General features: G+C 40.8%; 2 protein-coding genes across 2 annotated transcripts; both read right to left on the bottom strand.

Annotated features, from left to right (window-relative positions):
- Nucleotides 1–2,400: 2,400 nt before the first annotated feature.
- cyp11c1 (cytochrome P450, family 11, subfamily C, polypeptide 1) lies at nucleotides 2,401–13,284 on the bottom strand (the record flags this gene model as incomplete). Its single annotated transcript, XM_083917815.1, is given in 13 exon segments — nucleotides 2,401–2,412; nucleotides 2,415–2,516; nucleotides 3,145–3,360; nucleotides 3,448–3,526; nucleotides 4,772–4,938; nucleotides 5,121–5,302; nucleotides 5,447–5,650; nucleotides 6,875–7,089; nucleotides 8,252–8,407; nucleotides 8,521–8,807; nucleotides 10,415–10,609; nucleotides 12,117–12,200; nucleotides 13,030–13,284. Coding segments are annotated over 13 exon segments (2,154 nt in total), but the record flags the coding sequence as incomplete, so codon positions are not given.
- A 4,435-nt stretch (nucleotides 13,285–17,719) lies between these two features.
- Nucleotides 17,720–23,879, bottom strand: clk2b (CDC-like kinase 2b). Its single transcript, XM_083919154.1, has 11 exons — nucleotides 23,433–23,879; nucleotides 22,647–22,737; nucleotides 22,504–22,570; nucleotides 22,307–22,423; nucleotides 22,061–22,227; nucleotides 21,548–21,642; nucleotides 19,875–20,004; nucleotides 19,704–19,786; nucleotides 19,539–19,618; nucleotides 19,368–19,458; nucleotides 17,720–19,290 (listed from the first exon to the last, which is right to left on the bottom strand). Exons 1-11 carry the CDS (start codon nucleotides 23,499–23,501, stop codon nucleotides 19,108–19,110), a joined length of 1,173 nt encoding a protein of 390 aa, XP_083775280.1. The 5' UTR covers nucleotides 23,502–23,879; the 3' UTR covers nucleotides 17,720–19,107.
- Nucleotides 23,880–23,906: the final 27 nt, after the last annotated feature.

The raw sequence follows: 23,906 nt of genomic DNA on the forward strand, positions 1-23,906 counted from the left end.
TTTGAATGAGTTAGCAGCCTGACTGGGCCAAGATGATGATAAAAATGGAAAAACTGTCACAGCGATGACGCTGAACTATCAGGGTGTTCTACAGTACAAAGTTGTGCTTGTTCGATTATCTGTTTGATTATGTAACAGTAACCCTGAGTTCGACACACTATTAACCTCAAAATAGACACGGCATACTTTTGATGTACTGTTCAAACGAGTATATGCTGAAACGATTTGCTGATTAACTGATTAGTTTATTAACAGAAGAATAATCAATCACTGACAAAATTCATTCATCAAGGTAAAATGCCAAACATTTGCTATTTTAACCTTCTCATAATGTGGAGAATTGTTGCTTTTCTTTGTTTTATACCGTTGCAAAACTTCAGGTTTTGGACAAAAAAAGATCTTTGGAGATGTCTCTTTGGGCTGAGAGAAAATGTGAGGGACTTATTTTATGTTTTGTTTATGTCCTCTTTAATATTGAATGATTTATAAGTTAACTGTAAACAAAATAACAGATAATAAATAAATAAGGAAAAATAGTTTCTTTCTTTCTAATAGGACAAAGCAAAAGTAAGTAAATTATATATAAACATATTTTAATATGTCAGTAAAAATGTTCCTACAATATTTCAAGTCAGCAGCTATAAATGTTAATATATTATTAATGAATGAATGATTCTACATGATGAACTACATCACTAAAAAGACAGAAAGTGCTATAATTTAGAACACCTGCCACAACCTGGCAACCTCAAAGTAATCATTTCTTACAACGAATCCATCAAATACAAGTACATTATTTATTAATCATTAATATATAATATACCATTTTAAAGGGTGACTTACTAGATTATAAAATATATTATTAGAGGGATTAAATGCACATTAGTTTGAGGTTCTTGATTTGTACAAAAAACAGTCTGAATCATTACTAATTTTGCATTCAGCCACTGCAGCATGTTGCTGTTTTATTGGAAAACGCACAAACGTGTGAGACCAGTGGACTGATAACGGCTGATGTTACATAATAAGTGACACTTTGATAAATGAGGTGTCACATGACTCAGGTTTACTTTATTTAGAGAGCATGGAGCTGCATTTGCAAAGTTTTAATTGGGGATGTATGGTAGTCTTTAAAATAATGCCACACTGACTCGACACTGCCTTTCCTCGTGTCCTGAACATAAACTGTATGTAACCTGTTTTCTTCTTTGGTCCTCCGGAGCAGTTCACCTGCCTGGAGCTATGGGCTGGAGGCGCTTCATTTGCTCACAGCTGTCAGGCTTCTTCCGGGAACACAAACGGTCATTTCCAGAAAGATACATCGCTGATGCTTGAAATGGACTCTTTTCCATTTTAGTAAGACATGCACAGTCACGCATGAACTCGGGCTGACAGGACAGAGGGGTGTAAATCGTTAGCCAAAGGACAAACAGACCTTTGTCCCTGGGTTAACAGGAGAAACCCTGCAGCCCCCTCTGTAGCACACACAGCATGATATAATAGGAGTGCACATTACCAGACTGGAGTAACTAAAGGTCGGTTTTACGCATGGAGACCAAAGTTCAATAATATGACACCGTAGGCGAACTAGCAGCAGAGGTGTTAAAACGTTTATCTTTTAGTCTCTAACCTCGAACACTTCATCTTGATCTGTGATTCAATTTGTCTCTGGAGAAAATTAGTAATAATATATTGTATAATAAGTATAATTATGGAGCTCGTCAACACCAAACTGACTAAAGGGTCAAAAGTAGAGTGATCAATATTTGGCGGATGTACAGGAATAATGATAAATAAAAAGCAGGAAAGATTTTCAGCTGGAAAATAAACAATGCAACAGAAGAAAAAACATGCAACATAAACAGCAAGGTACAGAAAGAAGTGTCGGCACGCTGCATATAGTCCGTACACAGTGGGCTACACAAGACAGACACAGTATGGTGGAAGTAAGGTTGCATAGTTGAGATCTGGAGAAAGGAAACGACCAACCTGTTGGGTGCATGGAGCAGGCTCAAGAAGAGTGGTGAGGAGGGAAACGCGCGTCAAATGTAAACGAATGGGTTGGTGTGCATTTTAGCGCCATCTGGTGGACAACTGTGTTAATGTTGATTGTGCAAGCTTTGCCACAATGAGTGCAACAGGAAAGGGAATTATACTTTATTCACCAGCATTATGAACTCTTGGGTTGAATGCAAAAAATTGCAAAAGATGCAAAAAAGTAAAGTATGTATAATCAGAAATATGGTTATATTGACTAGATTATGTGATTAAACATGCCAAATGTTTGTGTGTGTGTGTGTGTGTGTGTGTGTGTGTGTGTGTGTGTGTGTGTGTGTGTGTGTGTGTGTGTGTGTGTGTGTGTGTGTGTGTGTGTGTGTGTGTGTGTGTGTGTGTGTGTGTGTGTGTCAGAGTTTGCTAAAAGTGATCCTTGGCGGGGTCTCGGGCTGCAGGATGAGGGTGCATGTGGTTTTGATGTCCTCTGAGGATGACACGCTGAGATGGAAACTCAGCAGGATCTAGACAGAGAGGGGGAGAGAGAAGTGGGGGAGGATAAACGGAGGGGGGGGGGTGATGGAGATGTGGAGACAGAGAGGAAGAGAAGGAGCAGAACACATGTTAGGAAGGATCACAGTCAAGCTATACTCAGCAGCGCCGGTGAAAAGTAAGTTTATGCAGACATTTACTCGACTGTGCTTTTTAATCCTCTACATTTTTCTGACAGCTTTAGTTTCTACTCACAGATTTAAATTGAAAACATATAATAGTCTCTCGTTGGGGCTCCTTGTCACATGAGTTGTTACTAGATTCACCAAAACATCTAAACTTCTCACATGCTTTCATTTACAATTTAATACAAATTTGTGCAGCAGGACTCTTTATCCTCTCCCAGTCATCATCTCACGACCCCCAAGATTCATCCTATGGCTCTTTGGGGGGTCCCGACCCCTAAGTTGGTAAACTCTGGAATAAACTTCCTAACTGTCTGTAAAGTAAAATGAGCTCCGCCTCAACCAGCTAAAACAGTGATATGCTGTTTATGCATTGAGGCATCACAATCAATACTTTTATTTCTAACAGAGTATTTTAACAGTCTAATACTTTTACTTGAGTAAAGGATCTGAGTACTTCTTTCGTCTGTCTTACATGCATGAGCAAGAGCTGCATCTCGTTCTCAGCAATCCTCCGCCCGACACACTGCCTTGCCCCAAACCCAAACGCCAGGGAGCGAAACCCCCCTGCCCCCTCTGCTCTTTGGCCTTCCACTCTGCCGCTGCACCACCGGCCGGGGTCAAAGCGCAATGGATCCTTAAACACCTCTGCACTCCTTCCCAGGGGGTAAAGACAGGCCTGGACCATCGTCTAAGGGGAGAGTCGATGGCCATCAAACACACGTTGAAGTCATCTGCAGCACTGAATGAACTTCACAGTCACAGTCTGATCACTCACCCCGGCAGGAACGTGGTAATTCTGAAGAACAATATCTTTGATCGGATACCGCTGCACAGTGGTTCCCACTGGATATAACCTAACAACCCAAAACACACACAAACACACAAAGAGAAGTGTTTTTGAGTTGTTTCCCTTGAGTTATTTTAGTCTCAACACTAAACTCAGGATTTCTGGAGATCAATTCTAATTGTTGATGAAAACGCTTTTAGACTCTTAGACATATGTTCCAAAGCTCAGAGCTTTATTTTTGATCTGAAGGATCAAACCTCTTACACCCATCAACTCATCTAATGCCTGTTTTCAGGTTAGAGGAAAGTGTCATGTAGTGTAGCTCGCAGACCCTCGGGTGCCCCACATGTCCTCGGTTCACTTGGTCAACTGGTTGTTACTTATCAGAATTTGCACGACTAAAGAACAACATTGATCCAGCATTGTTGCATTCTATTTTGGCTCTATGTTGTTGAAATCTTTATTGTTTTAAGCATAAAAGTTCACTCTTCACCTTGGAAATAGTTATACAAAACATTTCAGACTCAAGGTCCATTTGCACACTTGTTAAGCACACCGTTGCATACATATTTATTATATATATATATATATATATATGTATATATATATATATATATATATATATAGGTATATTCGTGTATGATCATTTTGCAATGTATCAATTACTTTATGAATAGCAGTAAAGGGGTAGGCATTTATATGTATATACTTTCCTCGTACTCCTTTTTGGGCATGTAAGGTTTATTTGTATTTAATTTGAGAAATGTATCATTGAGTTTAAGTAAAGGTTTATGTTTTTTTTCATTTATTATTTGTTCAGTTTTTTTGTCACTGTTTGCTTACATGTTGAAAGAAGTCATCATCAGCTGATGGAGAGGGATCACTGGAGATGTTAATATGAAGCCCTGGTACCCCTAGAAAAGTTGGTAAATGGACCTTGAGTTGTAACTGTTTGGAGAAACTACTGTTTCCAAGGTCATGAATGAACTTTAACGCTTAACATTTTTAAGATGCGAGGTTCCTGAAAGGGCTAGAGGCGAATCTCATCCTGAAACTATATCGACTGATGAAGACGCTTGAAAGCTCGGGAAAAAGCCTGTATTTTTTTTTCATCAAATTCATTATTATATGCTTATATGGTGCATATTTCTATTTAACGTTATATACACACAGACAGATCACTTTGGGTTAAACAATGTTTCAGCATGTTTACTGGTTGTAATTAGGAACTTGGAGGCAACACAGTGAAATGTGTTAGTGTATAGGTGGTCCACAAATAGTTTAATCAGGCCATGTTTTTAGATTTATGTACCTGAGAATCTCCTTGATTGTGCCTTTCAGTAGTGGCGCCCCCTGCAGAGCTTTCTGAGGATCGCCACCAGCCTGCTCCCATGACGCCCTCACCTGCTGCCTCACCCTCTCCTGCACCTGCGGGTTACGGCCCAGCTCAAACAGGCCAAACTGCAGGGGCACTGCTGTCTGCAGAGAGGATGGGATGAGAGGTGACAAGGAATCAGTTAGGGTGAGATATACAAACACACACACACACACACACACACACACACACACACGCACGCACGCACACACGCACACACACACACACACAAACACACACACACACACACACACACACACACACACACACACACACACACACACACCGTGTCGACCCCTCCAGCCATTAGCTCAGTGATGTTGGCTTTGATGAGGTCCAAAGATAGCTGCCCTTTCTCCATGAGTTGGCCAAGAACCCCGGTGTACTGGGCTCCAGCTGCTCCAGCCTCAGACCCCTGGCCCCGGGAAGAAGACAGGCGCTGGTACGCCTTCTGGATCCTCGCCTCCGCTGGAAGAAGACCAGGACAGGGTGACAGATGGGTAGGTAAGATGGGAGTAGTGAAGGGAGGATACTGAACCAATTTGTTAGAAAGTTAGAGGTACTAGATCCTGATTTAGGAGGAGTCCATCTGAATGCTTGTAGTCTGCCTACCGTGGCTGAAGATGTGGTCCCATGCACCGGCGTGCTGGGTCCACAGGGGAGCGCCAATGTGGAGCAGCAGGCGAGGGGGAAGGTAGAGGAGAGGAGGTGTTGTTGCCAGCATTCGCTCCACGGCCCAGATGAACTTCTGAGACTCCAGGGAGGGAGATGAGGAGAAGAGGCCGATACGCTCCCCGTAGATCACATGGCAACTGGCTACAGGGCGAGGAAAGGAGGGAGGGTGAGGGTGTATAAGTGGGTGAGGGTGAGAGATAAGTGACGTGTTTCAAGGTGAGCAAATAAGTTGAAACACTCTGAAAGAGTTTTAAACAAGTAAATGAATAATGAACTTCATGTTGACAGTTTTTTTAAAAAGTGGTTTGTAAATGATGTCTCATTTCCCGATATTTTAAATTTAAAAATAGAGCCTGTGTCTGTGACAGCATGAATATATTCTGTGTTTTTCAAATCCAGCAGTGAGACAATTTTGTTTTCGGATTACTGTCTCTCCTCCACCTGACATCCATTACTGATCAGACATGCTTGTATTATATTAACTTCACATCACTGACTGGAGTAGAGTGTCTTGCAGGTCTATTCTTATACCGGCTTAGCACCTGGCTTCTTCTGCTTGCGTCCATTAGGAGAAGACTAGCTTGACTCAAAGTCATCAGCTCTCTCTCTCTCTCTCTCTCTCTCTCTCTCTCTCTCTCTCTCTCTCTCTCTCTCTCTCTCTCTCTCTCTCTCTCTCTCTCTCTCTCTCTCTCTCTCTCTCTCTCTCTCTCCCTCTCCCTCTCTCTCAGCACAGTAGGTCACGACAGCATTCGGTACTTGTGAATGTGGCATGTTGCAAAAGGCTCATGAAAGGAGCAGACCTGGCGAAAGAATGCTGAAGCTTTAATCGTGTTTTCTAGAGTTTCTATTTTTAAAAAGGTGCATGTTCTCCTTGACCTCCCACATCCACAGAGTGTTAATGAAGGATACGCCTCAGGTTCAAATGAGGTTTGGTTCTCGTAAGAGGTGAAAATAATGTTCAGACACAGAAATGTTCCTGCGGATTGTTGTATTCCCCTGACGTAAGGTGCTGTCACAGCCTACGTCAGCGTCGTGACTCATTGAGCTGATAGTTAGGGTGAATGAAAGCCTGTCAAAAGATGAAGTTGCATTAATCCATACCACCCCCTCCCTCAGGACTTCAATGTTGATCATTGCTAGATGAAAAGGAGAAATGACGAGTGGCATGTCCCCATCAGACTTTCACACCTCGCTAGACTTAATTCACTTTCCCTGGAAAGAAAAAGAGCCAGACTTTTCTGCCGATGTTGTGTACAGCATGTGTAAATAAAACAAGAATTAATGTAGACCTCAACTGTGTTATCACACACAAGAATATGCAAAGAAACCACAGATCACAAATCACTGGGAACGTTGACCTCTGACCTTCCAGTGCAAAGCGGAAGAGGTCAGGACTGGGATCCATGTTCAGGCTACGTTTCCCCTCCTCGCCTTTCCCCTCCCTCTCCACTCTCGACCGCAGCATTCGGCAGAAATCCACCGCAACCTCATCGAGCAGGGGCAGAAAGCGCTTCACTGGCGCACTCAGCATCACCTCCTTGTTGAGCAGCAGACGGTCGGCTCGCCACTCCTCACCGTTCCTGTGGAAAGGAGAATTTGAGAGCGGCTTTAGGGTCGACCCACTTCACTTCTGCTCAATCTTTGTGAAGCAAATAAACTGGGATGGAAAGTAAACCTTATTCAAAGAAGACGTGGTGTGCCATTACTTTAATATTCATAATGCAGAGGTGCTTTGTCAAAGTCTATTTCCCTTTCAATTTTTTTCCCTTAACCTGGACCCTAACAAAGACTTAACCAAAGACAGAAGACCAAGGACAGATAAAACAGGCAAAAGGGCTTCCACTCCTCCTCAATAGAAGCAAGAATCCAAGACAGAAAGAGATACAAAATGATACAAAATGATACAAAATGATACAAAATGATACAAAACTATACAACTATAGCACTCGCGGCTGCATCATTTGTAATCCGTTTTAACTTTGTAATTGTTTTATAAACGTTTGTGTCTCTTTGTGGTCATTTTGTAGGTATTCTACGTTTTTTTATGATTTATTTTGGACTAAAATTAAGGATATCTCTGCCTCTGCTCCTTTGATTTTGACGGTTGGTTTCTTAATTTCTCTACTAAATCTCGTGAGTCTGACAACCTTGTGGAGGAGGTGCAACACTAAATCGTTTGTTTCCCTTTTAAATAAAATATAGGCAGGATTTCAACCTTTTCCAGAGTGAAAAAATAAAACAAAACAGCAATATCCAACATCCCTGGCTGTGGAGAATGTGCAGAAACTAAATGAAGGCTGCACCAATTTATGACTGGATATGGCTTTTTTTTTCTACAATCACATTATTGTTCTACATTTACACAATTTTAAAAGCTACTCCAACAAGAATAAACTGAGAACTGAACATTAAGCACAACTGATTGAATGACCCCCAAAAAGTATTAAGATAACGAATTAAGTGATTACACGCAGCTTCCATCTCAGCGTGTCGTCCTCAGAGGAGGATCACTTTCAACAAATTCTGACACACACACACACACACACACACACACACACACTCATCATTCTCTGTAGACTTGTTCTAACCTTAATCCTGATTTACCATGCCTAATCAAAATCTTAGCCCCACTAAAATGTAATGACTCACATAGTGGTGACCTGTATTTTGTCTCCACAGTGTGACAGCTTGAACAGCTTTACATTATATCACCAGTATGTTAAAAGCAGGTGTGGTACTGACTTGAGGAACACTCCCTTGCTGTGCTGGCGTGTCTCTCGGTGCGTTGCCCAAGGCTGCAAGGTCATCCGTCGGGGGTGGAGGCCCTCTGAGCGAAACAGCTCAGCAATGTCAGACGGCAACATGATGTTCACACTGCTTTGCATTCCCACATGCTCCCTTCGCAGACACACACACAAAGAAAGAATTCGGTGTAAACTCACATGCACTATTGCTACATAAACAAACTTGAAAACCTGGACGATCAACACGTCATTCTGTCTTCCTGCTACCTGTAGATGGGGCCGAGGGCATTGAAGGTCCTCTCCATGTGCTTGTGGAGATGCCGGAAACGATCTTCTCTCCAGAACTTCACCAAATTGACCCAGCCGCTCCTCCCTGTGTGAGGGATCTCCTCAAAGCTCCTCACCCGTCCATCCACACCCTTCTTTCTAACTCCAGAACTCTCACCTCCTTTTCTCCCCTCCAGCTTTCCATGTGCCACCGTCCCCGCTGCAGTCAGGCAAAGAGCTCTTCGCGGTGCAACGCCACAAAGCAGATTTCTGGACCCGCAGGTGCTCTGTGCCGTGACACACACAGTCACTTGGATGTACATGCTCCTCATGGTCCAAACCAGATGTGTCTGTTGGTCTCATCCGCAGTTGTGAAAACGCTCATCTCCTTCATCCTCAACCTCATATCCTTGAATGTGCTCTGTCACTCTGAAGAACTGATAGCAAGAGGTGATTTATGAATGTGAAGATCAGAGTTCAAGAGAATCACAACAGAGCCAAAATGTCACAACACACACACACACACACACACACACACACACACACACACACACACACACACACACACACACACACACACACACACACACACACACACACACACACACAAACAAACAACACACCATATTAAAAGAGCAAATCCAGCTGGTCAAAGATGTATTTATTACAAGTTTTTGTCACGGCTAATGAACCACAAATAAAAAGACCATAATTGCCTACTTACAGTTTGTAAGGAACTCTACAAAGGTGGTTTGTGATGAGTTCTTGGTCTCTGCTTCCTGTTGTATAAAAACCTATTGACACACCATTTTTAGCTTAGCTCTATGAAACTAATCAAGAAAGTCCGAAAGCTGGCTCATATACAATACAGACAGAATTGACATACATCTGATACAGATCAGATTATTTACAAAGAGACAATGAAACAACCTTCTCAGTTAATCATACGTGCAAAACGAAGACATTAAATGTAAATACTTGTGTGAAAGTGTCATGAGATGTGAACGTGTTGCCCTGAGGTTCCTTACTTGTGTGTAGATCACTCATTTGGATCTATATCATTTAGAGACCGACTAAAGTAGCGTCTAGATTATATCATATAAAATATCATGAACTAATTATTATAAAAAAAGAGGATTTCATTTTTAATATCATCACCAAAGGAGTATTACGTAAGAGATAATGCCTGACGAGGTCCATTATCAGGATTTAATGGACAGTTGCCTCTGTGCATTAATTCTTGATAATGGACACCTTGAAGGGCATTATCCTGCTTATTTCATGGTTACTTGACAAAGAAAGAACAAGAGCATTTATTCATATTTGTATACGTTTTACAATAAAAATCTAAATTTGAGTTATAACTGGAATAATCGTTGCTTAAGGTTCTTATGATATGTGTCTGGCCTCCCCGTCGGTCATTAATTCCGATAATGAAAACCTTGTTGGACATTTTCCCCGACTTAAAGGGATAGTTTGTCTTTGAATAACTAAATATTATGAATAATAGTAATAAATATATATAGCCCATTAGGACAACAATTTTGGCCATTAATCAACAGGATTATTAATCCTTCAATTAAAAGACAATATAAAACCACTTGCGTGGTAAATTTCACTGACTGGTGTATTAATTAGATTATTATCAGGGAATTCATTACATTTACAAGTTTAATATTGTTCTCAATCCACTTAAATTATTATTTGGCTCATATGAAATGAAAAAAATGATCTGGCGTGTTATAATTGCTACATAAAAGAGAAACGATGAGTACAAAAGGAGTTAAACATGTTAAAGCACAATCATGTATGAGAGTCCTCTGCACTACAATGAGAAGGCAGTGTAACGATCATCCCTGTGATCACATATTGATCACATGACTTTGCAAGTTGCCGGTGTAGGAGTTGATGTCTTGCAGCGTTTCCTCCCTGTGAGCGCCGCCGTGCCGAAGCCCAGGCCTTGAAAGGCGCTCAACAGGTCGAAGCCGTCGTCCTTGGTTTTCGTTTGAGGATGAATGATCTTCGAGAGCTCGTGGGGGATCGACACTTTCCCTCCAACAGACTTCAGGTGGTTTGTGTCCTTGGGGTTCTAATCATGAAGAAAAAAACAGAAGAAGAAGAGGGCTGAAAGGATGAGCATGTGACAAATATTAAGAACTTAACAGGCACCTTATAACAATGTGGTATGATCGTATAGTTGTATCTTTGGGCTGCATGGTTCATAAGAGATAAGATAAAACAAGATATTATTATTGATCCCACAGGTAAATCCACATGTTAAAACAAGATAAAAATACAAAAGAGATGAAATAAAGTAAAATAAAATACACTAAAGCTATATACATTAAAATAAAGAATAAAAGCTGTATGTTTTGTATATGTGTTTGTTGTGTCCTGCCTTAATTTTACTAACTTGTAACTTAATCTTTTAACATTTCTTGCATTTTATTTATGTCCTATTGTCTTATTGCTTCTCTGCATGTTTGCATGGGTCAAAAAATGGCTATAACCAGCGTTGCTTGGCTGTGTTTTGTTGCTCTTTGTTGCTCTCTGTTGCTTATTGCGTGGCTACATGTACTGGAAGGTGGACATTGTTGATGCGTTACTGTACTAATGTTTTGCTGCTTCCTGTTGCTCTGAATGACTTCTGTCTTGCAAATGCTCATTTTGTAGCTGTTACTGTGTTTATGTTGTCTCGTGGTCGTCCGTTTTTAAATTACTTCAAAATGCCAAAGGACTGCAGATGAAAATCAACCAGACACGGAAATGTTGATTACTGTGCATTGTTCTATCAAATGATAGAAAGTAGACGACCCAAATTAACTCTGTATTTGTTCACATTACTCATTCCTATGCTAAAAAACACCAACTAACAGCACAGATAACGGATATAAAGACATCTGTAAAGTGCAGTTATATTATTTTGTTTTTGAAGGATTGACAAATTAAGACCACATACCGGCACAGCCCTCTAAATTGATTATAGATTAGATCACTTTATAATGTTTAGAAGTTTTTAATCTCCATGTGAACCTGAAACCGCATTCATCAAAATGCACATGATGAAAAAATATCCTGCTGTTTTTTGGACTGTCAATAATAGGATTTTAACTACTGAGTCACAGCAATTTAAATACGTTTAAGGGAAATGAAATGAAATTGCCGTAGAAACATATGCTGTATGGTGAGAATGACATCACATTTAGCAGAACAGTTACATGTTGATGTGTGCTTAAGTTATAAAATATAGTTTGAAATCTGTTAAAAAATGATGGGAATTTACTTTTGAACAGGCGATAAGTGCAAGAATCTGGTCGACATTTACGAAAACAGTAAGAAATGTCAAAACAAAACGGATGTCTTTCCAGAATTATTAAAATATCACACACTGTAATTGTAACAAATTTGGTGAAGCAGAAAATTAGTAGAAAAATCAGTGTGTGTAGAAATGAACATTGATATATTGATAAGTTGGACCAAAACATTTTGGAAGAAATATTAGTACATAAGTGATTATCAAGATTACACATCTCAAATTTCCCTGAAATCTCTGAATGAGAAACATTTTTTTTTCTTGTTCAATTACAAACACAGACCTCAGACAGCTGATATTTTCTTCTGAAGTGAGATCTCATCGCTGCTCTCTCTGCATTCTTCTGAGCGTTCATTGCTTCCCGCAGCTTTCTGTAAACACGGCAGACAACAACACAAATACACCTGATATATCACACACAGAATTATAATTATATTAACAATTAAAGCAACATCTCTTCCACAGCAGTGACTCAGGTTTACTCCGAACTGACTTGATTAATTTTAGACGCCTTAATGAAAGCAGATGGAAACGGTAACATAATGAAAATGTTACAATTAAAAACAAAGTGAATTCAAAGGATGTGTGTTTGTTTTAATGCCATGAAGTGTTTTTCTATTCATACTGTAGGTTACCTAACAGTATATACGGTATATAGGCTCCAGCCTTTGCAGCTGCAATATTATAGTGAATAGTGAAGTGAATATAAGTGATACCGAAACTTGAATGCATCAAAATTCATAATCCAAAAATAATAATATACATATTTCTTAGTATAATGTACTATATTTTTATGGTTATACTCTGTACTTTTACTTAAGTAAGAGTTTGAATGCAGGACAAAGTATTTGTACACTGTGGTATTGATACTTTCACTGAAGTAAAAGATCGGAGTACTTCTTCCACCACAGCCAACTATACATGTCCATGCATCATCAATATGAATTTAATCCAATCTGATCTAATCCAATCTAATGTGATCTAATATGTATAAATATATATAATATAAAAATTACTCACGCAAATTATTTTTCTGCAATACTTTTACTTTCGATACTTCAAATACAATTTTGCAAATACCACTTATCGACTTTTACTTTTAAATGAAGTACTTTTACTTCTTACGAAGCATTTTTTCAGTGTGTTCTTGTTGCTTTTACTTAAAGGCATGTTGTGTTTCTGCATTGCGTGTCCACTCGCCTCTCTTTCTCCAGGTCCGCCTGGTATGAGCAGATGCTTGACGGGTCTTTGGTTTGTGATGTTTGGAGAGGAGGGGTCCTCCCCAACCGGTTGCATCTTCCTCCACCTCCTCCTCCTCTTCCTCTCCTACCTCTGGCCCTCCTGTTCCTGCGTTTGGCACACAACTTCCTCTCCTTCACCCCGGACACACAGCTGGTCAGCATCCTGATGGGCGTCCTCAGCGACTTTTTCACTCTCACCAGGGACTCCATGATGCACCGGAGCTCTCAGGACTACGCCCCGACTACTTGGACAGATGATGGGTGAATATATAAAGATTTTATCCTTCGCTCATGTTGTGTTGCTCTGACAGGTCAGGATACGCACAGTCTCACGTCCTGTGGCGGCAATAACTCGACCTGCCAAGGACAAGGACATCAGTCAGACAAGGCTCAGACACACAGACTTAGTTAACACACTCTCAGACACCTGCTAACAAATGTCACAGATGAAGTGTTTGTCATCTAAAGGGAAGGAAGAAAAAGACGGAAACCGCGTGGGGACAAAAAGTGACAAGACTCAAACATAATGTCCAGGTTTTTTTTAGGCCATTTCTCACTATTTATCCACACACAACATTAACACGTCCGTACAGTCCAGGTTTCTTACCCATGCAGGGGGTCACAGTTGGCCAAAGGCTCACGGCATAAAATCCCAATAAAGCTCCAACCAGATGGCCTCCACTGCAACTAGACAACCCCCCAAATCTTTAGAACAAATCAGAGAGAACAAGTAGAAACAGAAGACTCTCCACAATATCTTGTTCCTGTGCTTGTTGACCCTCACAGCAGAAAATTACTGTTTGCATGTCGAGGTTGTAGCCTCTTTTGCTTTCCTCCTCCAGACTCACTCCACTCCTCAACATGCCCCAACTATCCTGAACCACCACTTAAAGGGCTTAATAAGGGGGAATCTTGTTAGCCGTGGCAGGTAATGCACCCGATGACTCACGTGTTTGTGATGAAGATTTAAAGACACGAGCTGATGTCATGCTGAGTGACACACGCATGCACTCACAGGCCTGACATCAGCGTTCTGTATTTAGTCTCATTTGTGCCTTTAAGATGCTGTATTTCATTTTGTTTTTTGTTTAGAAGCAGCAGAGCACTAAATATGGGAAGGTGAGCAGGTAGTGGACTTAAAACTCAGCCAACCAAAAAGCCATTAAACTCAGATTCTTCTCACAATATATCGTTTTTAGTTCCTTACAAAGACATAACCAGTTTTTGGCTCTCTGGATATTCAGAGATGAGTGCAGATTTGGGGAGAGGAAATTAAACTAAGAGACATCTGGATGGAGAGAGTCTGGCCTGAGATGGCAGCGTCTGAGTCAAAGGGAGATAAGACAAAAATATGAAGAACTAAATCAAAAAGATGCTCAAACTATTAGAGATGCAGTGACAGGGTGAGGCCACAGTGTCAATGCTGAGAGGATGTGTTTTTCTGTATTCTGCACAGGTGAGACAACAGCCTGTACTTGATTTTGTGGTATAACTCCTGGTGATGTATTCAACAAGGTACAACATTAAAAATATAATATACAGTATATTTGCTCGAGCACTTCTCCTGATCTTTGTAGCATTTTCTATGTTTGAATTACTTTCAACCCTTGTGTGCTCTATCACCCTAATGCCCTATTTGGCACACACACAACTTCTAAACACTTCAACCAACCCACTTAAAACCCCTCAACCTTGTTTCCCTTCTATTCTTTCCCCCTTCTGCTGCCCACACCACTTTGGTTTCTGACAGGTGAGGACGCTTTAATCCTTTAACAAGATCACCAAGAAAGGCCACGCCTCCCTGAGCCCAGAACTGTCACTCTTCACTGATCTGGGATCAGTCCATCGGTCCTGTGTCAGCAGTATTTCTTCGCAGATGAGAAAAACAGATGTGGAGCACATTAACAGGTCTACATCCAATTTATGACATCATGCAAAGCTGGATCATTCTGAGAAATCAAGCACAGTAACCAAACTTAACTTAACATAACGATGACCTGGACAAATGTGAACATTCACAGGCTAACCAAACTCAACTGCTTTAAATTATCATACATATAATAAATGTCATATCCACTATATAGTGTAGGCTTGTGTGTGAACCAGACTACTGTAGAGCTTCCATGCGAGCCCACCAAAAAGAGCCACTTAAGGGATTCTCAGGTGCATCTGTGTTCAACATGTGACAGACAAACGCCGACACAAACACATTAAAACGTGCACACACACACGCGCGCACACGCGCGCACACGCGCGCGCGCACACACACACACACACACACACACACACACACACACACACACACACACACACACACACACACACACACACACACTCTCCTCACTTAACTGCCATTTACTTGCAGAACCTCCTCTGGCACACACACAGACACACAGACACACAGACACACAGACACACAAAGACACACACACACACACACACACACACACACACACACGCACACACACACAAACACACACACACACACACACACACACACATACACACACACACACAAACACACACACACATCCTCATGCATTAACTCACGATAGGTGTGTCTTCTTCACAAACAAAGGCTGAGCTAAATACACACATATAATACTAAAATAAATCAAAGTATACATCTTATCATAACATATTAGCATAATAATCTAAATACATAAAACACTAGGTATTATCATTTAATAAAGTCAATATTATATTTCCCATATTTAAGAACTTCACAATTTGGGATCAATAAAGTACATCTATCTATTAATATGACCATCAGGGGAGTTACTCTTGACTTGCTAAGTAAACGTTTTTTTTACTACATATATATTTAAATGGATCTCAGTCATCATCAATAACTGGGAGAATTAAACGGGAGGACTGATATCTAGAGACAGACACCTGCAACCTGCAATACGAGAAACACAAGAGACGCAATTTGGACTTTTCATCTTATCCAAAACAGTCAGTCATGAATGTTGTGTAACTGTTGGGCATTACACTATATTTCAGATGGCATGCCCCTCAGCCGTAATGACATTGTGCCTCATTGGCCAAATGTGGTCCTGCAGCAAAGAAATCCTCTGCTGCACTGTGAGCATATTTATTCAAATGAACAGTATGTAGTATAAACATGTATCATTCTCACATTTAATTCTAAATGTAATCTCATGTCATTCTAATTCACGGATAATAAGTTTGTAAATGTGATTTATTTTTGTCTTTTAGGTTTCAGTAGCCTGGGAATACCCGTGTTGCCTTGTGTGCAATTTCATTTATGATTTGGTCATGTTGGCCAGGCTAGGTTTCAGGTCAATTGCAGAGATTAGTAGGGATGGACAAATGAGACTTCATGGAGCATTTTCATTATTTTCTGAGTCCAATAGATAGTGCTCCATGTTCAACAAAGGGTTGAAAGCACACTAAATTACCATTCATTGAGCCTTTCACTTTCAACCAAGAGCTCTATCTAGAGGGCTCAAAAAATACAACTAATGGTTCATGAAGCTTCATTTGGACATCACTCAAGAATAGTATCTAGGAGACACTAAAAATTGCACTTAACTTCTATTTTAGGGGTTCATGTGGTCAAACGTGTCAGTGTTTTCCATGAGCAACACCGCCCCGTGCCACAAAGATCTTGATTTGACTAGCATGTGAATTTGCAGGATGCATAGTGACGAGGTAACATATCTATTTGTGGCTATGTAAGATTAATAACTGTAATGTGAGAATGGTGAAACAATCAGCCATGGAAATTCAGGTGTAAAACCAAGTCCCTCAAAACATTTCATAAATCAAAACAACACTTTACATACCCGTTGAGGAAGAAAAGCATAATTCAGGAACAGTTTTTGATCCTTTAAAATACTGCTATCTGTTCAATGACGAAGGTCGACTCGTATTTTTGCCTGTGCTAGATCACAGTCAACTTTAGCTTTTTCTTTTTCTCTTTGCTGCTACCTTTAACTGGCTAACTCACTTGCGAAACTTTGCCGGGAAAATGTGGGTTCTCATGGTCTGGGTGCCGTAGATCATTTCGAAACAGCTTATCTTCTCACTGATTGTGTTGTTTTCTTGTCTTGTCATACAGATGCATCAGTATTAAAGTGAGACTGTTTCATAACCAGTAAAAAACTCCTTCTAGTTGCTTTCAAAAAACTAAGCTCTGTATTGGGAAACAAAGAGATATTGAATTACTTTCTTTCATCAAGTCTCTATTCACACATAAAAAGGTCTTTTCATTTTAGCATAATTTATGCGCATTAACGGCATACAACTTTACTAATACTTTACTAATACTCTTAGCATTGCCAAGGAAGACAATCATACACACACACTTCTACATACTCCACAAATACACACATACAAATGCACAGACCCTCCCACAGAAACACACACACATATGCACTTCAGAAATATGGTCTCATTCAGTCAGACGCATATGCTGCCAAGGCTGAAAGGAAAAACAGGCAAGAGCATGCTCTCACTCAGCGTTGTGACCATGCTCTCTGCTGAGCTGCACTCCATCAATATGCCAGAGGAGGTTCTGCAAGTAAATGGCAGTTAAGTGAGGAGAGTGTGTGTGTGTGTGTGTGTGTGTGTGTGTGTGTGTGTGCGTGTTTGCATCATTAAAAAAAAGAGAAGAGAATAACTGAATACAAAATTTATTACAAAAAAACACAAACTATTCCTACAAAGTGACTGAGAGATTAACGGATCATTGTTTCCAAGTTTCATATACCTTAAGCGTTGTCTCTACATCCTCTAAATTTTAGAGATACAGACTTATTTCTGTAACATTATGAAGCAGACTACTCATCAGTCGTTAAAAAGACAATTCCCAGTGGTTTTGCAGGTTTTACTTCCATTCACGTATATTTACATTTTCAATTTTTGAAACTATGCTGCTGTGTTTTAGAAATTAATGTTTATACTGTTCCCGGCATCCATTGGTTAAAGCTGCAGTCAGCAAGTCTGGCAGATCGAGTTGACTCAGTCAAATTTCGAATGATTACAACTCTCATGTCCCTTCCCACCGAGCTCCTCAGCTCCCTCCCATCGAGTGCTCGTCAGTGCGTGTGCACCAGATTCTTGTGAACGCGCCTGTCCCTTCTCTTATTGATAAACGGCAGGGAGTACACGCTAGGTAGGCTGGGACAGAAAATTTGGAGAAGATTGCCAGAGTGACCCAACCAATCAGCGTTGGTTTTGAGCGGCTCGAAGTCTGATGCAATGAGAAGCGACTGTTCAGTGTAAACAACATGGTGACATCCTTCTGTTGGAATATGGACCGGGCACCTGATATTGTGCCTTTTATCTGTTAATTCACGTTACACAAACGGCAAATATCCTTACTGACATGTTGTTTACTTTGCCTCAACACTCTACGTTCTACGCTTTGTTGATCTGATTGGTTGATTTGGCCTGTCTATCAACAACATAGCAACCAGTATTTCCGCCTCTTCCCAAAAGATCTCCAACCGAGAGTTCCCAGATGGATATGCTGAGCACATGAGAATTATGTGAATCAATCCATCTGGTGGAGTCAGGTTAGAGATGGACAGCATAACGCTGCAACACGTGCCTTTTCAGTTTCATCGACTTGCCTTACTCTGTGAAGTATGTTTTCTTTCCCACTTATAACTCAGTCAGCTGACTGAGGGTGTCACCAATCATTTCGTCTTTGTCAAATTATTTTTTCTCTGCTGCTTTCAGCTGTTATTTCAGTATCCGACTGACATGATCTACCTCAGCCTGATTCACATCCAGTTTCATCAGAACCACCTGTCCAATGGGTCCTTCCACTGAGCTCGTTAGGAATCAGAGGAAAGGTCCTGTGGGGCTCACACCATAAAAACAGTCTTCTCGTCAAAGACTCCTCACATGCAGTATTTCTTCAACTTTTCTTATTATAAACACTATATCAAATGAACACAGTTGTTACTTTGAAATGTAATATACGTGATTTATCGCTGAGAAACTAAAACTGGCAAACACACTAGTATGGTCCTCAGAGAGTCAAGTGTCTATTCAGGGTCATCTGCTCATATCACAGCTGTTCCTCCAGACCTGACTCTTTCCTGCATAAGGAGGAGGCAGGAAGAAGGGGTGACACATGGCAGAGGAAAGAGAGATGCGTGTTGAGGGCTCGTAGTCCAGCATCTTTTCCAAGAGGTAAAAAAGCTGGTGGTGTTCTGTCCCGTGTGATAACAAGTATTTCTGAAAAACAACAAAATTGTTTAAGGGAGTTAATGTACTTGGCTCATGTTTAAAATTTTGAACCTGTCTCAACTCACCCTTAATGGTTTGCACTTGGCTTTCACGTAGCGTCCGGCCTTGGAGCACTCATTCCAGTCAAGACGCCCACGGTGAAAATACTTCTGCTTTCTGTGAGGAAAAAATTATGTTTCGTCAGATCAAGTTTTTCTGCAGGTGTGTTTGTGCAAGAGTGTACAGGAGGGTCTGACCTGCTCCTTTGGATCATTTTGTGAGGAACTGGTCCCTGAATGTTCTCCATCATAGCAAGATGCTCCCTATTGTCATGCGTCTAAAAGTGAAGATGATGTCAACGAAATCCATATCTTACTACTTTCAGCATGCTGTAGTTTTACCAATATAATAACATGTGTAACCTGGTACAGTGTGAAGCCTGCGTAGTATTCAAACAGGATGCAGCCGATACTCCACACATCACAGGGATGACTCCAGCCCAGCTCTATGCAAGAGAGAAAAAGGACAAAACCTTCAAAACACCTAAACAAGACCGACCTTGTTACTCCCTGGACTAAATCAACATCTCTTACCCAGTATGACCTCTGGAGCTCTGTAGTGACGTGTAGAGATGACAACAGAATGGTGTTCGTGGTCAAAGGTGGCGCTGCCAAAGTCAACGAGCCGCACTGTGGTGTCATTTATTCTCCGCTCATTGCATTTCTGAAGGAAAGTAAACAAGCCTTCTGTTAAGCCCGGCATACAGCACTTTACTTGTGGATAATACTGAAAGTGAGCACACCAGTGTTGGTAATAATCAGCAGGCGTTTTGTTATTTTTTACTAGCAAGGCAGAACAGTTTCATTTCATTCACCCGTGACTAGTGAACTGCCCCATGAATTACTTTTTATTAAATACCCATCCACCTAAGATCTAAGACAAAACTGACAGATGGAGGGTTTCCGAGCAAAAGCAATAACAAATCCTTACTCTACTTCAGCACCACGGACTGCGCCATGGATTTATCAATACACAGTTAGGCTACTGATATTTCAGCACAATGGCCGGGGCCATAGATTTCAACTTGGTTGTAAGAAAAATGACCAAAGTGCACACCAGGAAAACTGTGCACACACAATTATGCTGAAAGAACAGACATTTTGGCAAACATGAGGTAGCCGTTTAGCTTGAAATAGCAAAAAAAATGAAAACAGGGGGAAGAGCTAGCCTGGCATACACTTTGCACGTATCCAAGACACATATGGACCTACTTCATTCAAACATGTAGAGGCCAACATATACAGAGACTGGAGGGAATTAACAGAAATAAAGTTTCTGGTGAGTTCTAAGTTTAGTCAGAGGCCAAGCTGTACACAAACACACAAGCACACTCCCACAGTTAGCTAGTTAGCTTAAAGCTAATACCTGTACAGTTAGTTGGTTGACTGTTTGGGGCCAATAAACACAAACTGTACAAACAATCCAGCAGCCAAATTTGCGCAAATGACATGAGCTGAAAAATGTCATCACTTCCTGTCTGAGCACACCTTTACTACACTTCTGTATTTGTACGGAATAAACAAACGAGATAAGAGTTATTTGATTAACTTTAGAGGCGCTGTAGGTAGGATACAGCAAGGCTACCCCTGCTTAGGGTCTTAACACTATGCTATGATATGTTAAGCTGCCTGTAGCTTCATATTGACCACTCAGACATGATAGCAATAGCAACCTTCTCATCTTACCCTCCGCAAGAAAGTGAATACGCATATTTCCCAAATCAAATAACTTTTCTTCCAGGTACCAAAGGGTCAGAGTTTAAGTCTGCAAAGAAAAAACTGCAATGATACGTACATTGTGTGATCATTTTACCATGTGAATTTGCTTTCTAACTCAAATAAGTTTTCCTAACCTGTCATTTGGTATTTTGTCGCTTGTTTTTACAGCGATATAACAGTGCTCCTAGAACTAAGCCATACTTTGTGAGTGTGTTATTATATTACCTAAATAAATGATGATGCCAAAACCATCCAGTTCAAATAAATTTTGAATTTTTCCATTAAACAGGGTTTAATACAGATAAATACCATGTGCCTGTAAGGGAAACACATGGATGCTTCACAGGTTCTGCTGAGCAAAATTTGCATCTAAATTAGGCAAACTGCAAACAAAACTCCCCTGTTGCTCTGCCTGCATTAATCCCTTATAACATCACAAATTTCTTTCATCACTGAAGGTCCCAGCCTTCATGCCTGCAGTGGTCTACCTTCTCAGCGTTGTATATGAGGGAGTAGTCTGAGTTGACAAAGAGGATGTTCTCAGGCTTCAGGTCAGTGTGAGTCAGCTTGTTGTCATGGAGAACTGCAGTGGAGACAGAGGGATGAGGGAAAGATTGAGATTAATCAGGAGAGAGCCGACGCCCTCATCTGGTAGCTTTTTCTGTTGGTTAAACAGTCAGACATCATGATAGTTTTATGTGTGTGGGGGTGGAAAACATTAAAGAAAGAAGAATCAGAATCAGAATGAAAATAACCCTAAGGCATTGCCGCAGTTGTGTTTGTCTTTCACTTTAATCTGGTATGATGTAAAGCAAGAACACTTCTATCATCTTAAGGTAACACCTCAACACCCCTCAAAATATCTACCTGGCTTTTTCACTGCTGCATCAGTGGGACAGCTGTTACTAATCCACTTACTGTCATCACTGACATTGATCCAGAGGTACAAGAGAAAAAGCAAAAGTGGTACAGTTCACAGGTGTGATGCACGCTGGACTCACAGCTGACAGCGTGGCAGATCTGGTGGGACATGTGTCGGATCTGGTTAATGGGATAAGGCAGGAAGTTGTTTGCTTTCAAGAAGTCAAAGGTGCTAAGAGATAGCAGCTCAAAAGAGATGCACACATGGCCGTAGTAGTTGAACCAGTCCAGCATCTGCACGCAGTGACTGATGGGAAAAGAAACATGGTGGTCACATTCATTATAAGTCAGAAAGAGAGTCTACATTTCTTTTAAAAAATACTCACTGTGTGTTGGCTGGATCTCTCTCACTGATCTTCTCCAGAACATTGATTTCCAATTTGGCTGCTTCTCTGTATTTCTCCAAGTTCTTAATGATCTTCAGAGCGATTTGACTCCCTCCTCTGTGTGTTAAAACGTTGTCTTTAAAAGTAATAAATGCTGCATACAGGTCCAACTTTCATTATTAGATGAAGCAAATCACCTGCTGTGGTCCGAGCATTGCACCACCTTCCCAAAGGTTCCCTCACCTAAAGTGTCCATTATCTCATCTGTGAGAGAGATCGAGGTGAAGTTAAAGCTGGAGCATTTTTACGAAAGCTGCCAACACTTCCAACTGATACCTACATCTGTCTTCGAGGATGTCCCCGCTTTTATAGATCAAGTGGCCGTTCTCAGTGTCCCTCTCATTGTCACTTGCAGCTTCACCGCTGCTCCGCTGGAAGCAAAGTCAAATTTTTGACAGGTGGAGGGAAGGGAAGAAAAATCTGGGAAGAGATCACCTGCTTTCTTCACCAACAAACTAAAGGCTGAGACGGAGTGACATCTGAACTCTGGGTCTTACAGGGCAAAGGTCATCAGGTGGATTTGCCCCCGGCTGAGCCTGATGCATTTTAACCCACATGCAGACAAATGTACATACTCTGCAGTGAAATGTGCTTAATTTCATTTATTTCTTTAAAACTGCAGATTCTGAATACAGTCATGATCAAATCTTTTTTTTCAGAATAAGAGTTTTTCCATTTTTGTCTGTTTATTTAAATAAATGAACATGAGCTTGATCCTGACACCTGAGTTTGTTTTAAAGGAGGTTAATAAGAAATGTCAAAGGACTTCTGGCCTTTTTGGAGGAGCCAAGGCTCTATTTCCATCTGCATTCTGAGACTGTTATTAATATCAGAAGCCCAGCATGTGCTGAGGAGACGCTTACTGCAGGACACAAAATAGACAGTGCACAAAAGCAAGTGACATGTAAACACATGCGGTCTGCACATGATTTGTGTTTCTTAAAGACAAAAATATGAATTAAACCTCACCACACAGCGCTGATTATTAAAGGTCAAAAGTGAACTGTGATGCAGAGGTGACAGAAAGAAACAAGAAAATGCATGCACAGAAATAAGAGGTACTCACAGAAAGGCAGAGGCAAAGACAGTCCAGAAAACCCTTATAGAGAGAGCACAACTCTGTCTTTCCCATCATGCAGAAGTGCAGAGCTTCTCAGAGACGAGAAGAGCTCGAGTGGAAAGAAGAGGATGGATGGGGGGGTTGTAGGAAGGCGGATGAGAGAGGCAGGTGAAGCAAAAGTAGAAAAACTAGACGACCTGTTGTGAAGAAAAAAAGGACAAAGGACGGGACGATACAATATCAAAGAAATAGCAAAGACAAAGCTGTGACAAAGTAAAATATAGCTTGCGGTGTCAGCAGGAACCAGAAGCGAGTGAGACACAAGCCACAAAAACAAAATGAAAAAATAGCTTACGATGACTAAAGTAATAATCAAACACAAGTGAACAAGAAAGCTGCAGTACAAGACAAAAACAGAGAGCGACGGACAGAAGTGAGACGAAGAGACAGGAGGAGGACAGACAGAGAAGGTGAGAAAGC

Source organism: Echiichthys vipera, assembly GCF_963691815.1.
Source record: "Echiichthys vipera genome assembly, chromosome: 8".
NCBI classification, from domain to species: Eukaryota; Metazoa; Chordata; class Actinopteri; order Perciformes; family Trachinidae; genus Echiichthys; species Echiichthys vipera.

What these genes read in the sequence shown, in the direction of transcription:
- clk2b (XM_083919154.1), bottom strand. Translation starts at nt 23,501, where the DNA reads ATGATGGGAAAGACAGAGTTGTGCTCTCTCTATAAGGGTTTTCTGGAC. An exon ending in GGACATCCTCGAAGACAGAT is followed by an intron (nt 22,571 to 22,646) that starts GTAGGTATCAGT and finishes TCTCTCTCACAG; the next exon opens with ATGAGATAATGGACACTTTA. An exon ending in CAATGCTCGGACCACAGCAG is followed by an intron (nt 22,424 to 22,503) that starts GTGATTTGCTTC and finishes TTTAACACACAG; the next exon opens with AGGAGGGAGTCAAATCGCTC.